At 40.3% G+C, this 16,415-nt stretch overlaps 1 protein-coding gene across 5 annotated transcripts in view; it reads right to left on the bottom strand.

Annotated features, from left to right (window-relative positions):
* Positions 1 to 16,415, bottom strand: part of LOC139746823 (acyl-coenzyme A thioesterase 9, mitochondrial-like) — a 54,609-nt gene that overhangs the window by 16,245 nt on the left and 21,949 nt on the right. For 4 of the 5 annotated variants that reach the window (XM_071658402.1, XM_071658400.1, XM_071658404.1 and 1 more), the window contains 4 exons: positions 15,953 to 16,176; positions 13,277 to 13,460; positions 10,340 to 10,476; positions 165 to 250 (listed from right to left, as the gene is read on the bottom strand). In XM_071658402.1, coding sequence (XP_071514503.1) covers positions 165 to 250; positions 10,340 to 10,476; positions 13,277 to 13,460; positions 15,953 to 16,176 — 631 coding nt within the window. The remainder of the gene's footprint in view (positions 1 to 164; positions 251 to 10,339; positions 10,477 to 13,276; positions 13,461 to 15,952; positions 16,177 to 16,415) is intronic. The other variant, XM_071658401.1, reaches the window with a different exon arrangement.

Genomic DNA, 16,415 nt, shown 5'->3' with positions numbered 1-16,415 from the left:
TCTCTCACATTCAAATAAACTATCACTATTATCCAATCCCTTCCATCAAAACTGCTGACATGCTCACTCTGTTGCTCCTAAATCATTTGCCTCTCTTTACTGTCCTTCTCTATTTCAATAATGATTAATGAACAGTGCCAGAAATTCCTTAAAATGATACTAACCTATAAGTAAAGGCACATGCCCAACCTAATTCATAGGCCTGGCGCATGATAAATCCTCCATACACCTTCTTGAATCGGTTCCTGTGCTGTTGAAGGGTGAGGATTTCTTAATCTGAAGTTGTTTGGGAATATACTATAATCTCAATGAAAAAGAAAATGACTAGGTCACATATCAAAAAAAGAAAAAAAAAGTTTTAAAGAATAAACATTCTTTGCGGCAGTGTCCTTCAAGCTTGAGAGAATGCTTAGCATCCATAGGGGTTAGGACCCTTTAAAATCCCGATTTTTTTTTTTTTTTGGGGGGGGGAGGGATAAATCTTTCAACCATCACTAAACTACTCATTTGATGGTAGTGTCCAGCTCACTTGGTCGCAAGCCACCTCTTGGCCTCACACTGGCAATGAAATCATCTTCCCCTTGCTGCCATGGTCTGTACTGACCTGCTCATACATAGATATGTAATTATAAGCATTAAAACTGTTGCATGTCAACATCATTTACTACAGAGGTTTTTTTTCAATAGAACAGAGGGGACACCATGGAGGGGAACAACATCCTAGAAAAATGCTAGCAGGACATCCTCACAGTGAGAAAGTTTTTGAGTCTTCAAAATTTCCATTTCTCTCCAGAGCCACAAAGTCCCACAAGATTAAAAGTATGCCAGTATGAAGGAGGTAAACTTGAGAAAACACTTGCATATAAGTGGATAACCTAGGCAGCAAAACATTACCTTAAAGTTATAAGGAAGGTCCTCCATGTCTAGATTAAGGTATTGTTTGAAAAATGTGTCCAAGGAATGCCAAAGAACTCTTTGGTGTACCTCCTAAAAGGAAAGGTTTCTCAGGAATACATGGGCAGTACTCTTTCACACCAATCCCCAGAGACAATATATTCATGTGTGTATGTGGCCTCTCTTCATCTGTTTCTTGGTGAGGTTGGTGACCAAGTTTGGAAAAGTGTGTGAAAGGAGAAAGTTGAGTAAATGTGAATAAGAGCAAATTTAATAGGTTCAGTAGAGTTGAGGGTCAAATTAACTGGGTTGCAAATTTGAATGAAGAAAAATTGGAGGAAGTGAAGTATTTCAGATATCTGGGAGTGGACTTCGCAGTGGATGGAACCATGGAAGGGGAAATGAGTCACAGGGTGAAAGAAGGGGCAAAGGTTCTGGGAGCAATGAAGAATGTGTGGAAAGAGAGATCCTTATCTTGGAGAGCAAAATGGTTATGTTTGAAGGAACAGTAGTTCCAACAATGCTATATGGGGCCTTATTGCAAACTGAAAGGCAGTGACAAGCTGTCTTGTTTCATCTTGAAATCTCTCCTTAAATTCTCTTTGTACAAGTAAATTTACAAAAGACAATACAGCACCATTAAATTATTGTAAATCACTGTGAAACTATGCATCTGTGGGAATAGAAAACATCAAATAATGGGAGAATAATAAAGAAAAAATGCATCTAGGTGATGAGTAACAGGCCATCCCAGACTGTAATTAACTAACAACCTAATGTATCTTGCTTGTTACATCCAAAAGCAAGTCCACTGGGACCTCAACTCACAGTGCTAAATTTGCGAAAATGTCCATTGGGTCCTACATATTGACCAGTGGCATTCAAAGAGTGTCAGAGGCCAATTTCCAATTCAATGAAGTCCATTTCCATTCAAAGATTGTTCACATGGCACAAAAAAGATTTTTACACAAGTGAACTACAGGTCTCAGATTGATCACCTGTTAATTTTAAGAGCGCTAACAGATTTCTTGTCCTTATGTCATACCATGTAATTCTTAATGTGTAGAGAAAATTTTTGCGTTGTGTGTACATCCTGCCTAAAATCAGAAAAGGACACTTATCCATCAAAACCACTAAAAAATTGTCATAGCTGATACTGATTATGACAGTGAATGGGATGATGTCATCATTGCCTCTGTGAGGTTTTTGCTTGTAAAGGGGTGGGCTTGACATCAAGTGAGCTACCCACTTCCACTTCATGGCTTAGCGATGGGTGAGAGGAAGTTATTTCATCAGAATGCAAGAAATTAGTAGGTCCTAACCAAAGGGATCTAAACAATTCCCAGAAACTTGTGAAACTTTGAGTCTGGAGAGAAAATAACACAACAATATAATTACCTGCACCATTCATACATATTAATAATCTGACATTTCCTCTATCCTGAGTTAGTGATAACTAAAAACAGATAGGTAAAAAAAAATTTCATGCTGACATAACACTATGATGAAGCAATTGCCTTCTACTTGTCTAAATTGATAGCAACATGATAGAATTCTAAATGAAACAATCCTATTCTTTCTTTGAAAAACCCTTGAAGCTATGTTCTGAAATAATTTATAATAATAAGAATATATGGTGTGGGAGGCAAGTTGTTAGAAGCAGTGAAAAGTTTTTATCGAGGATGTAAGGCATGTGTACGTGTAGGAAGAGAGGAAAGTGATTGGTTCTCAGTGAATGTAGGTTTGCGGCAGGGGTGTGTGATGTCTCCATGGTTGTTTAATTTGTTTATGGATGGGGTTGTTAGGGAGGTGAATGCAAGAGTTTTGGAAAGAGGGGCAAGTATGAAGTCTGTTGGGGATGAGAGAGCTTGGGAAGTGAGTCAGTTGTTGTTCGCTGATGATACAGCGCTGGTGGCTGATTCATGTGAGAAACTGCAGATGCTGGTGACTGAGTTTGGTAAAGTGTGTGAAAGAAGAAAGTTAAGAGTAAATGTGAATAAGAACAAGGTAATTAGGTACAGTAGGGTTGAGGGTCAAGTCAATTGGGAGGTAAGTTTAAATGGAGAAAAACTGGAGGAAGTAAAGTGTTTTAGATATCTGGGAGTGGATCTGGCAGCGGATGGAACCATGGAAGTGGAAGTGGATCATAGGGTGGGGGAGAGGGCGAAAATCCAGGGAGCCTTGAAGAATGTGTGGAAGTCGAGAACATTATCTCGGAAAGCAAAAATGGGTATGTTTGAAGGAATAGTGGTTCCAACAATGTTGTATGGTTGCGAGGCGTGGGCTATGGATAGAGTTGTGCGCAGGAGGATGGATGTGCTGGAAATGAGATGTTTGAGGACAATGTGTGGTGTGAGGTGGTTTGACCGAGTAAGTAACGTAAGGGTAAGAGAGATGTGTGGAAATAAAAAGAGCGTGGTTGAGAGAGCAGAAGAGGGTGTTTTGAAATGGTTTGGGCACATGGAGAGAATGAGTGAGGAAAGATTGACCAAGAGGATATATGTGTCGGAGGTGGAGGGAACGAGGAGAAGTGGAAGACCAAATTGGAGGTGGAAAGATGGAGTGAAAAAGATTTTGTGTGATTGGGGCCTCAACATGCAGGGGGGTGAAAGGAGGGCAAGGAATAGAGTGAATTGGATCGATGTGGTATACCGGGGTTGACGTGCTGTCAGTGGATTGAATCAGGGCATGTGAAGCGTCTGGGGTAAACCATGGAGAGCTGTGTAGGTATGTTTACTTGCGTGTGTGGACGTATGTATATACATGTGTATGGGGGTGGGTTGGGCCATTCCTTTCGTCTGTTTCCTTGCGCTACCTCGCAAATGCGGGAGACCGACAAAAAAAAAAAAAAAATTACAATTAATCATCAAATGTTGGATTCATGCATAAAAAAGACTCAGCAATCATTATCAATACTTAAGAAAATACTGGATGTGCTGTTTCCTACATTCAGACAAAGGTGGGACACGGAAAGTCCTCCAGAGATATTTTGGTCACCACACATTCAGAAAATTCAGTTTACAAAATCCCAACAGAAACCATACAACTATTTTTTTTTTTTTTTTTTTTTTTTTTTTTTTTTTATACTTTGTCGCTGTCTCCCGCGTTTGCGAGGTAGCGCAAGGAAACAGACGAAAGAAATGGCCCAACCCCCCCCCCCCATACACATGTACATACACACGTCCACACACGCAAATATACATACCTACACAGCTTTCCATGGTTTACCCCAGACGCTTCACATGCCTTGCTTCAATCCACTGACAGCACGTCAACCCCTGTATACCACATGACTCCAATTCACTCTATTTCTTGCCCTCCTTTCACCCTCCTGCATGTTCAGGCCCCGATCACACAAAATCTTTTTCACTCCATCTTTCCACCTCCAATTTGGTCTCCCTCTTCTCCTCGTTCCCTCCACCTCCGACACATATATCCTCTTGGTCAATCTCTCCTCACTCATTCTCTCCATGTGCCCAAACCATTTCAAAACACCCTCTTCTGCTCTCTCAACCACGCTCTTTTTATTTCCACACATCTCTCTTACCCTTACGTTACTTACTCGATCAAACCACCTCACACCACACATTGTCCTCAAACATCTCATTTCCAGCACATCCATCCTCCTGCGCACATCTCTATCCATAGCCCACGCCTCGCAACCATACAGCATTGTTGGAACCACTATTCCCTCAAACATACCCATTTTTGCTTTCCGAGATAATGTTCTCGACTTCCACACATTTTTCAAGGCTCCCAAAATTTTCGCCCCCTCCCCCACCCTATGATCCACTTCCGCTTCCATGGTTCCATCCGCTGACAGATCCACTCCCAGATATCTAAAACACTTCACTTCCTCCAGTTTTTCTCCATTCAAACTCACCTCCCAATTGACTTGACCCTCACCCCTACTGTACCTAATAACCTTGCTCTTATTCACATTTACTCTCAACTTTCTTCTTCCACACACTTTACCAAACTCAGTCACCAGCTTCTGCAGTTTCTCACATGAATCAGCCACCAGCGCTGTATCATCAGCGAACAACAATTGACTCACTTCCCAAGCTCTCTCATCCCCAACAGACTTCATACTTGCCCCTCTTTCCAGGACTCTTGCATTTACCTCCCTTACAACCCCATCCATAAACAAATTAAACAACCATGGAGACATCACACACCCCTGCCGCAAACCTACATTCACTGAGAACCAATCACTTTCCTCTCTTCCTACACGTACACATGCCTTACATCCTCGATAAAAACTTTTCACTGCTTCTAACAACTTGCCTCCCACACCATATATTCTTAATACCTTCCACAGAGCATCTCTATCAACTCTATCATATGCCTTCTCCAGATCCATAAATGCTACATACAAATCCATTTGCTTTTCTAAGTATTTCTCACATACATTCTTCAAAGCAAACACCTGATCCACACATCCTCTACCACTTCTGAAACCGCACTGCTCTTCCCCAATCTGATGCTCTGTACATGCCTTCACCCTCTCAATCAATACCCTCCCATATAATTTACCAGGAATACTCAACAAACTTATACCTCTGTAATTTGAGCACTCACTCTTATCCCCTTTGCCTTTGTACAATGGCACTATGCACGCATTCCGCCAATCCTCAGGCACCTCACCATGAGTCATACATACATTAAATAACCTTACCAACCAGTCAACAATACAGTCACCCCCTTTCTTAATAAATTCCACTGCAATACCATCCAAACCTGCTGCCTTGCCGGCTTTCATCTTCCGCAAAGCTTTTACTACCTCTTCTCTGTTTACCAAATCATTTTCCCTAACCCTCTCACTTTGCACACCACCTCGACCAAAACACCCTATATCTGCCACTCTGTCATCAGACACATTCAACAAACCTTCAAAATACTCATTCCATCTCCTTCTCACATCACCGCTACTTGTTATCACCTCCCCATTTACGCCCTTCACTGAAGTTCCCATTTGCTCCCTTGTCTTACGCACCCTATTTACCTCCTTCCAGAACATCTTTTTATTCTCCCTAAAATTTACTGATAGTCTCTCACCCCAACTCTCATTTGCCCTTTTTTTCACCTCTTGCACCTTTCTCTTGACCTCCTGTCTCTTTCTTTTATACTTCTCCCACTCAATTGCATTTTTTCCCTGCAAAAATCGTCCAAATGCCTCCCTCTTCTCTTTCACTAATACTCTTACTTCTTCATCCCACCACTCACTACCCTTTCTAAACAGCCCACCTCCCACTCTTCTCATGCCACAAGCATCTTTTGCGCAATCCATCACTGATTCCCTAAATACATCCCATTCCTCCCCGACTCCCCTTACTTCCATTGTTCTCACCTTTTTCCATTCTGTACACAGTCTCTCCTGGTACTTCCCCACACAGGTCTCCTTCCCAAGCTCACTTACTCTCACCACCTTCTTCACCCCAACATTCACTCCTCTTTTCTGAAAAATTCTATATGAAAAATTCTAAATGAAAAATTCTATATGATGTACTACCAATCACATAAACAAAGATATGTCTCTAAGACAGTTCTAATACAAGTGAACATGCATATAAAAAAAAAAGGCAATTTATGTATCCATAGATACTTTTGTTCAAGAATTATATTTAACTAAATGATATCAAAATAAAAAAAAAATCAATATAAGAGCAGCCATCGAGTATTCCTGGTAAATTATATGGGAGGGTATTGATTGAGAGGGTGAAGGCATGTACAGAGCATCAGACTGGGGAAGAGCAGTGTGGTTTCAGAAGTGGTAGAGGATGTGTGGATCAGGTGTTTGCTTTGAAGAATGTATGTGAGACATACTTAGAAAAGCAAATGGATTTGTATGTAGCATTTATGGATCTGGAGAAGGCATATGATAAGAGTTGATAGAGATGCTCTGTGGAAGGTACTAAGAATATATGGTGTGGGAGGCAAGTTGTTAGAAGCAGTGAAAAGTTTTTATCGAGGATATAAGGCATGTGTACGTGTAGGGAGAGAGGAAAGTGATTGGTTCTCAGTGAATGTAGGTTTGCGGAAGGGGTGTGTGATGTCTCCATGGTTGTTTAATTTGTTTATGGATGGGGTTGTTAGGGAGGTGAATGCAAGAGTTTTGGAAAGAGGGGCAAGTATGAAGTCTGTTGGGGATGAGAGTGCTTGGGAAGTGAGTCAGTTGTTGTTTGCTGATGATACAGTGCTGGTGGCTGATTCATGTGAGAAACTGCAGAAGCTGGTGACTGAGTTTGGTAAAGTGTGTGAAAGAAGAAAGCTGAGAGTAAATGTGAATAAGAGCAAGGTTATTACGTACAGTAGGGTTGAGGGTCAAGTCAATTGGGAGGTAAGATTGAATGGAGAAAAACTGGAGGAAGTAAAGTGTTTTAGATATCTGGGAGTGGATCTGGCAGCGAATGGAACCATGAAAGCGGAAGTGAATCATAGGGTGGGGGAGGGGGTGAAAATCCTGGAAGCCTTGAAGAATGTGTGGAAGTCGAGAACATTATCTTGGAAAGCAAAAATGGCTATGTTTGAAGGAATAGTGGTTCCAACAATGTTGTACGGTTGCGAGGCGTGGGCTATGGATAGAGTTGTGCGCAGGAGGGTGGATGTGCTGGAAATAAGATGTTTGAGGACAATATGTGGTGTGAGGTGGTTTGACCGAGTAAGTAATAATAGGGTAAGAGAGATGTGTGGAAATAAAAAGAGCGTGGTTGGGAGAGCACAAGAGGGCATTTTGAAATATGTTTGGGCACATGGAGAGAATGAGTGAGGAAAGATTGACCAAGAGAATATATGTGTCGGAGGTGGAGGGAACGAGGAGAAGTGGGAGACTAAATTGGAGGTGGAAAGATGGAGTGAAAAAGATTTTGAGTGATCGGGGCCTGAACATGCACGAGGGTGAAAGGCGGGCAAGGAATAGAGTGAATTGGATCGATGTGGTATACTGGGGTCGACGTGCTGTCAATGGATTGAATCAGGGCATGTGAAGCGTCTGGGGTAAACCCTGGAAAGTTCTGTGGGGCCTGGATGTGGAAAGGGAGCTGTGGCCACCAGCGCTGTATCATCAGCGAACAACAACTGACTCACTTCCCAAGCTCTCTCATCCACAACAGACTTCATACTTGCCCCTCTTTCCAAAACTCTTGCATTCACCTCCCTAACAACCCCATCCATAAACAAATTAAACAATCATGGAGACATCACACACTTCGCTCCCTCCCCCACCCTATGATTCACTTCCGCTTCCATGGTTCCATCCGCTGCCAAATCCACACCCAGATATCTAAAAACTTTACTTCCTCTAGTTTTTCTCCATTCACACTTACCTCCCAATTTACTCGACCCTCAACCCTACTGTACCTAATAACCTTACTCTTATTCACATTTACTCTCAACTTTCTTCTTTCACACACTTTACCAAACTCAGTCACTAGCTTCTGCAGTTTCTCACATGAATCAGCCACCAGCGCTGTATCATCAGCGAACAACAGCTGACTCACTTCCCAAGCTCTCTCATCCACAACAGACTGCACACTTGCCCCTCTTTCCAAAACTCTTGCATTCACCTCCCTAACAACTCCATCCATAAACAAATTAAACAACCATGGAGACATCACACACCCCTGCCGCAAACCTACATTCACTGAGAACCAATCACTTTCCTCTCTTCCTACACGTACACAAGCCTTACATCCTCGATATATATAAAACAGCCCGATGGCACATCAGTTCATGCTGTAAGTAAAGAAATGTGTACGAGCTTCAAGTGATTAGTAACGGGTGGTTAATAATATCAGTTGGGTGGCTGTTGCTGATTGGATAAAGGTGGGCCCATTTGACAGGCACTTGCTACATAAATCAATGAACTGAATGTAAAGCCTGAGCATATGATGCTCCATCCTTTTTTAATATAAGGCTGCATATGATCTAAGCCAGTATATTCCTGAGGAATGGTCTCATGCTCGCAAAATGGACTACAGAGGGGAGAACCAGGAGTGAGTGATTCTATCATGACAAAAGTGAAGTTGCTGGTGAGGAGTGTGTAGAAAGAGATGTCACCGCCTTAAAGGGAAAAGATGGGCATGTACAATGGTATTGTGGCGCCACTGGTTCTGTATGGATGTGAAATAGGGGCCTTACAAAAAAAGTAAAGAGTGGATGTGCTACAAAGGAAATGTTTGAGGACAATGTGTGGTATGAAGAGGGCTGACCGAGTAAGAAATAATAGGATAAGAGAGAGGTGTAGTATTAAGAGAAGTATGTATGCGAGTTACAAAAGGTATATTTCAACATTTGGAGATATTAACTGAGGAGAGGATGACTATCAAGCTATACATGTCAACTGTAGAACGAACAAGGAAGAGGGGTAAACCAAGGAGGTGGTAGGATGGAGTGAAAGATACTTAAGGCTCAAAGACTGAACATGCAGGAGGATGCAAGGCATATAAGGATCAGATAAAATTGGAATGATATGGCTTGCAGGGGACAATGTGCTTTCAACGGGCTGAACAAAGGCATACAAAGCAGTCAAGGGAAGAAACGGAGAGGTCTGTGGGGTCTGTTCAAGGATAGGAGGTTTTGGTTTTGGTGCATCATGTACAACAATAAGAGAATGGATAAGAGCAAATAAGGCTATCTCTTCATCTGTTCCTGGTGCAATCTTGTAAAATGTGAAACAACTTTACATTGGTCATGAAATAAGAACAACAGATACAAAAACCTAGTACAGATGGAATTATGATAAAAAGAGAAAATGAAGAAAAAGAGAAATATTTAGAGTAAAAAAAAATAAATGGGCACATGAATGAGTATTTCAGGATGATATGCAGAATATACAACAAATGGCTGGTTGATGAAAAAGAAATATAGCAGTAAAGCTGAATGTAAATGTAAAAAACAGATTGGGGCTGAGGATATTTCTGATTTAGGATCTTGTAGGAATGATTTGGGACTGAGGGAAATGAAAGAATTTTTTTGGCAAAGTGTTGTGAAAGGAGATGGTAGTCTCACAGGAATGAACTCACAGTGCAAAGACAAAAAGTAAGCAATACTTGTGTAACAACTATAGTACTCGCTTCATTTCAACATAGAGCATGATACAGGGATATGCGTTTGGTAGAAGCCTCTGCAAACACTGCACTAGAGTTGCCTTCTACCAGTAATAGCTTGTTAAGGGCGAGGCACCAAAGGCTAAGAAGCAGCACCAGAGTTCACCAGTTGTGGAGACTTTTGCCGTGGCCACCCCCGTAAGGGAGGTCCAGTTGGACTGACATCAGAGATACAGATAGGCAGAATAGTGCTAGTGATGTGAGAGGTTGTACTTAACTGATCTACCTCATGAAAGTTGGAGTAGGTTCAGAGATGAAGGAAAGATATCACACAAATAATCCTTATCTAAGAAAGAGATAATCAGGTTAAGGACTTCAGATCTTGAATACTTGTTTACCTCAGGATGGCATATAATAAGGTTTTTTAGTTTGGTTTCTTCTATCCACACAGAATTTTTAGGTGTTATCTTGCTAGAAAAGGAGAGTTCTTTTGGGTTGGCCATCGACATGAACACTTCATGAACCAATGTTTTCTCTGGAAATAAAACAAATATAAATCATGCATTGAATGTTTTCCAATACATATGTTATTAGTTTTACAGTGCATAACTGCAAATAGGATAACTGTTTGAATATGGACTTTCCAACAAACCTTGATTTACATATTCCTATTTAAACACCACACACTCATGAAAATGTGCTCATCTACCTTGAATGATCTTGAAAATGTGATGTGGATTTACAATAACAAATGTTTTATGTTATCATATACATTCACGAGTTAAACTTTCTCGCCCAAAATATGGACACCTCCCATCTCTCCCAAATTAAGAATATAAAGTTAACATATCACGTGACTACTCATACCCAACATGCAGCTTCCATAATGAAGACCCTGAACACTTGCACCTCAGTTGCCCTACACTTGCCTCATCACACATCCATATACAATTTACCAAGCTTCTTGATTTAAAATCCCACCTAACGGAAAATGAGCATTGTGGTGCCCTCAAGAAGGGAATCCTATGAACAAAGTATATCATCACAAACATATACTGTTAACGCGTAAATGAAAAAAAAATATGCAGTGTTTATCAAAGGATAAACAACAAAAAATAAAGTAGGGCAGATTTTACTTAAGTAACTATAATTGCAGAGGCAGAGAAGGGAATCCTGGGGAAGGAAGTATATCATCACAAACAAATACTATTAATAACATGTAAATCAACAAAAAATGATATAAAATGTTTATTGAGGGATTAAAAGCATAAAATAAGGTAGGTCAGATCTCACTTAAATATCTGTAGTTGCACTTAGGCAAAGATATTCTGTCCTCCTAAATAACCCAGTAAAATATTTGTAAAACAATTTAAGAAAGCACCTACTGAGACTGTGTTTTCCAGTACTTATTAGTTTTTCAAAACAGTTACATATATACATTTTTAGATATTTTTTTTATTACACTTTATTGCTGTTTTCCGCATCAGCAAGGTAGTGCCAGGAAACAGGCGAAGAACGGCCCATCCACTCATATACACATATATATATATAAATAAATGCCCATACAAGCACATATACATATCAACATATACATACACAGACATATACATATATACACATACAAATGTTCATACTTGCTTGCCTTTATCCATTCCTGTCGCTACTCCACCAAACAGGAAATAGCATCGCTACCCCCTGCTTCAGCGAGGTAGCGCCAGGAAAGCTGACAAAAAAGGCAACATTCATTTACACTCAGTCTCTGGCTCTCTCATGTAAAGCACCGAAACCACAACTCACTATCCACATCCAGGCCCTACAGACCCTTCCAAGGTTTACCAGATGCTTCACATGCTCTGGTTCAGTCCACCGACAGCACATTGACCCCGGTATACCACATCATTACAATTCACTCTATTCCTTGCGCACCTCTCATCCTCCTGTATGTTCAGGTCCAGTTCACTCAAAATCTTTTTCACTCCATCCTTCCACCATCCATTTGGTTTCCCACTTCTCCTTGTTCCCTTCACCTTTGACATGTAAATTCTCTTTGTCAATTTTTCCTCATTCATTCTCTCCATATGTCCAAACCATTTCAACACACCCTCTTTTGCTCTCTCAACCACACACTTTTTATTTCCACACATCTCTTTTACCTTTTCATTACTTACTAGATCAAACCACCTTACACCACATATTGTCCTCAAACATTTCCAACACATCCACCCTCGTCTGTACAACCCTATCTACAGCCCATGCCTCGCAACCATATAACACTGTTGGAACTACTATTCCTTCTAACATACCATTTTTGCTCTCTGAGATAACGTTCTCTCCTTCCACACATTCTCCATAACTCCCACAACCTTTGACCTCTCCCCCGACCTGTGACTTATTTCTGCTTCCATGGTTCCATTCCCTGCTAAATCCACTCCCAGATATCTATAACACTTCTCTTCCTCCAATATTTCTCCATTCAAACTTACATCACAATCAACTTGTCACTTAACCCTACTGAACCTAATAACCTTGCTCTTATTCACATTTAATCTCAACTTCCTCCTTTCATGCACTTTTCCAAACTCAGTCACTAACTTCTGCAGTTTCTCACCTGAATTAGCCACTAGAGCTGTATCATCAGCAAATAACAACTGACTCACTTCCCTGGCCCCCTAATCCTCAACAGAATGCTCAACCCTCTCTCCAAAGCTCATGCATTTACCTCCCTAACTACACTATCCATTAACAAATCAAACAACCATGGGGACATCATACACCCCTACCACAGACCAACATTCACTGGGAACCAATCTCTCTCCTCTCTTCCAACTTATACAATGTGCATTATATCCTTAGTAAAAACTTTTCGCTGCTTCTAGCAACTTACCTCCCACACCATATACTTTTAAGACCTTCTACAAAGCATCTCTATCAACTATCATATGCTTTCTCCATCTGTTTTTCTAAGCACTTCTCACACACATTCTTCAAAGCAAAATCCTGATCCATGCATCCTCTACCACTCCTGAAACTATGCTACTCTTCCCCAATCTGGTGCTCTGCACATGTCTTTACCATCTCAATCAATATCCTCCCATATAATTTCCCAGGAATACTCAACAAACTTATGCATCTACAGTGAGCACACCTTTATCTCCTATGCCTTTGCATGAATGCCCTATGCATGCATTTTGCCAATCCTCAGGCACTTCACCATGATCCATACATACGCTGAATATCCTTACCAACAAACCAACACCCCCTTCTTTAAAAAATTCTACTGCAATACCATCCATACAAAAAACACAACTTGGAAACATATGTTCAGTACAACTAACCAGTCTCATTTGGCGGGACCCTGAATAAGCTTTCCTCCTGAATCAACTTTCGATGCAGCTTATTCACTTCTCCAGCATGGTATATTTTACGCTCCTCTGATGTCTCGCATACAAGTGGGTTGATTATTGCCGAGCCTTGGTTGAGGTGATCTCGTGCCACCAAGACAAACACTGCTTGTGTAACCTGTAAGAAAGGTGCTTTCATGTTAAAAGAACCATCTTAGTATGAGAAGCAATGAGGGGAAAAAAAATCAAATGATCTCTTTTTCAATTATCAAATCTGACTAATTACTAGTTTCATGGTAAATGTATCATTTTCAGGAAACTAATTTCATATAAACATGACCTCCTTCATATACCTATCAGATGTCATCCCAAAACAGATTTAGGTAGCAGTACCATACCATTATCAATTCAAACATGACTTCCTTAATATACCTATCGGATAACATCCCAAAAAGGCTCAAGAAGCAGTACCAAACCACTATCAATTTAAGTACTATGCAGCCCTTTCACTCATATTATATCAACAACCCTCTTCTAATCAAAATAAGGTAGATCAAGTGCACAAGGCTTCCAATATTTTGTATGCACATGTGCATATACTGTTTTCCATTCTTGTTTGCCTTTTCCCGCCTTAGCATGGTTGCAACAGTAACAGTTGTAAACAATGGCTTCATTTGCTCACATCCACTCACTGGCTGTCACATACAATGTGCTTTAGTTAGAGTCCAACATCCACAGCAATGTCTCACATGCTATTCTAAGGTTTCCCCTGGCCAATTCAGATGCACAAGTTCAAGCCAATTCATATTAGCAATGCATACCTCTCAACATTTTTGCTGCTCAGGCCACAATATCTCAAATCCTCCAACACTCCATCTTTCCATCATCTTCTTGGTCTCCCTTTCATCTCAGCTCCCTCTAGCTAAAAAAGATCCTCTTAATCTTTCTTCACTCATCCTCTCTATATGTCTGGACCATTTAAGCACACCCAAGTCAGCTCTCTTAATCCCACTTCACTTACTACCTGAGCAATTGCATGATAATGAGAATAGGAAAAGAGTGAAGCACGAAATGAGCTTCAGGATTCTATGTGTGAGAAGAGATGGAATTTGACATCATCTCTAGCCTGTTACAAGAGTACCACATTAGGAAGATAATCAAGGAGACACTCTGTCATCAGCCAATGTCAGTACAGCTTTCAAGCATATGGCTAAGGAAACATTTAGCAAGCTGTCTATATCCTACATAAAATCAAAACTAGAATATGCTTCTCAAGTTTGAACACCACATCTAAGGACACAGCCACAATAGAGAATAGCCAGAGGCAGACAACAAAGCTGGTACCAGAATTAAGATAGCTGTCACAGAGAAAGGATAGAGGCTCTAAGTTTACCCACCTTTAATGAAAGAAGGGTAAGGGGTGACCTACGCACAATCTTGTTCTAAAACAAATTCATGACATGGACAATGAATACTTCTTTAAGAGATGCTGGGGTAGAGCAACAGGAGGACATAACATGAAAGTAAGCAAGAAATTTGTTAAATAATATGCAAAGAAATACTCTTACAGTATAAAAGTGATGGATGAATGGAATAAGATAAATGAAGACATGGTTAATGCAGACAGCATATATAAATCTATGAAGTTGTAGGACAGTACAGAACATTCAAGAGTTGGGGCCCCACAAGTAAAAGAAACCCAATCCCTATGTAGTACATACAGGTAACTGGCAATTACTTAAAAACATAAACTCCAAAATAGACTTAATATTTGGGTGATGAAATTCAACCCAAGCAAATGCAAAGCAATGGGGATGGGACAAGGTGAAAGGCTTCAATATCATCATCTTATAGGAAATAAGCTTCAGGATTCAGTATGTGTGAACTTAGAAAATAACATCATCCCTAACCTGTCTTAGAGTCCCACATTAAGGAGACTCCAAAAGAAAAAGTTGGCAAATACAAAAGGCAATCCATTTCTCATTACAGGGATGTCTGAACTTTCTCGAAAGTTTCCCATAAGTTTGCCTTGTTCTGACTGTCAAGGTTGTGAAGCCCATACTGTGTTCAGATACAAGTCGTCAGTTCCTTTCTCCTCCTGAACAGGAAATAGTCATTCCTTTCTGTCTTTTGTCCTTTTCATCATTTGTCAACATGTTTGTCTCTTTTATTAAACTTCTGACAGAGATGGTGATATTTCTGAAAATCATATTAACTATGAATGGAGAGGTTGCATATACTGAAAGTCCCATTATATAAAATAATACCACAAAATAGAAATCATTCTATGCACTAAAAAACTAGGTGAATTTCTAGAATCTCAGCAAAAGCCACATCCCATCAGAGTCAACTGCGGGGGACACTCTACTGTTAAAGAACTCATATCTTCGATGGATCTGGCTACTATCCAGCAAATACATTTTCATAATGGCATACACTAATACTTAAAAACCAGTTTCAGATTTCCTAGCCACCTAACATCAAGCATAAGACCAAGCAGATACATTTCTGCAATAATCTCAGCATATGTGGATTACAGACATCCCAATATGTAGAAGACTCTCTATGTTGGAAAGGAAGAAAAACGAATTAGCGAGGTATGATGTTAATGGCTGACTGCTGATTAACTAGTTCAAAGATAATTATAAAAAATTATATCCATTTCCATACCTGTTTCCATAAACCATCAACATACTGCTCCACTGCAATGACAGTTTCCATAGATGAGCGGCCAGCCCATGAAACATGCCCAGAAAGCTTGATGTCCTGATCTGCTTGTAAAGCAACCCCTTGATGAAAATCAATCCGGTCCATAAGGGCTGTAACAATAACGTAGGGGCTGGGCATATCCTCTTTCTGACGAGGGTTTTGAACATGTTTATAGCAAAGCCACACTGTAAAAAAGACACAAGGTTACAAATCAAAAGTGGAACACCTAAAGTTGGCATCCACGAGAATTTAAAATACACATATAAATTCTTTTACTGATGTCTTCTTTCATACAGACAATCATTACAGCATTTTCTATCGCTAATTTTTTTTTTCTAGTGACTTCCATTTCACTTAATATATTCTCCTCATACTATCCTTTATTCATCTCCACTGCAGTCTACCTCTTCTTGTACCTGAAACT

The sequence above is a fragment of the Panulirus ornatus genome, chromosome 66 (genome assembly GCF_036320965.1).
Source record: "Panulirus ornatus isolate Po-2019 chromosome 66, ASM3632096v1, whole genome shotgun sequence".
In the NCBI taxonomy this organism is placed as follows: domain Eukaryota; kingdom Metazoa; phylum Arthropoda; class Malacostraca; order Decapoda; family Palinuridae; genus Panulirus; species Panulirus ornatus.
Note: the sequence above shows the minus strand (reverse complement) of the source record. Positions and strands in the feature narration are given on the sequence as shown.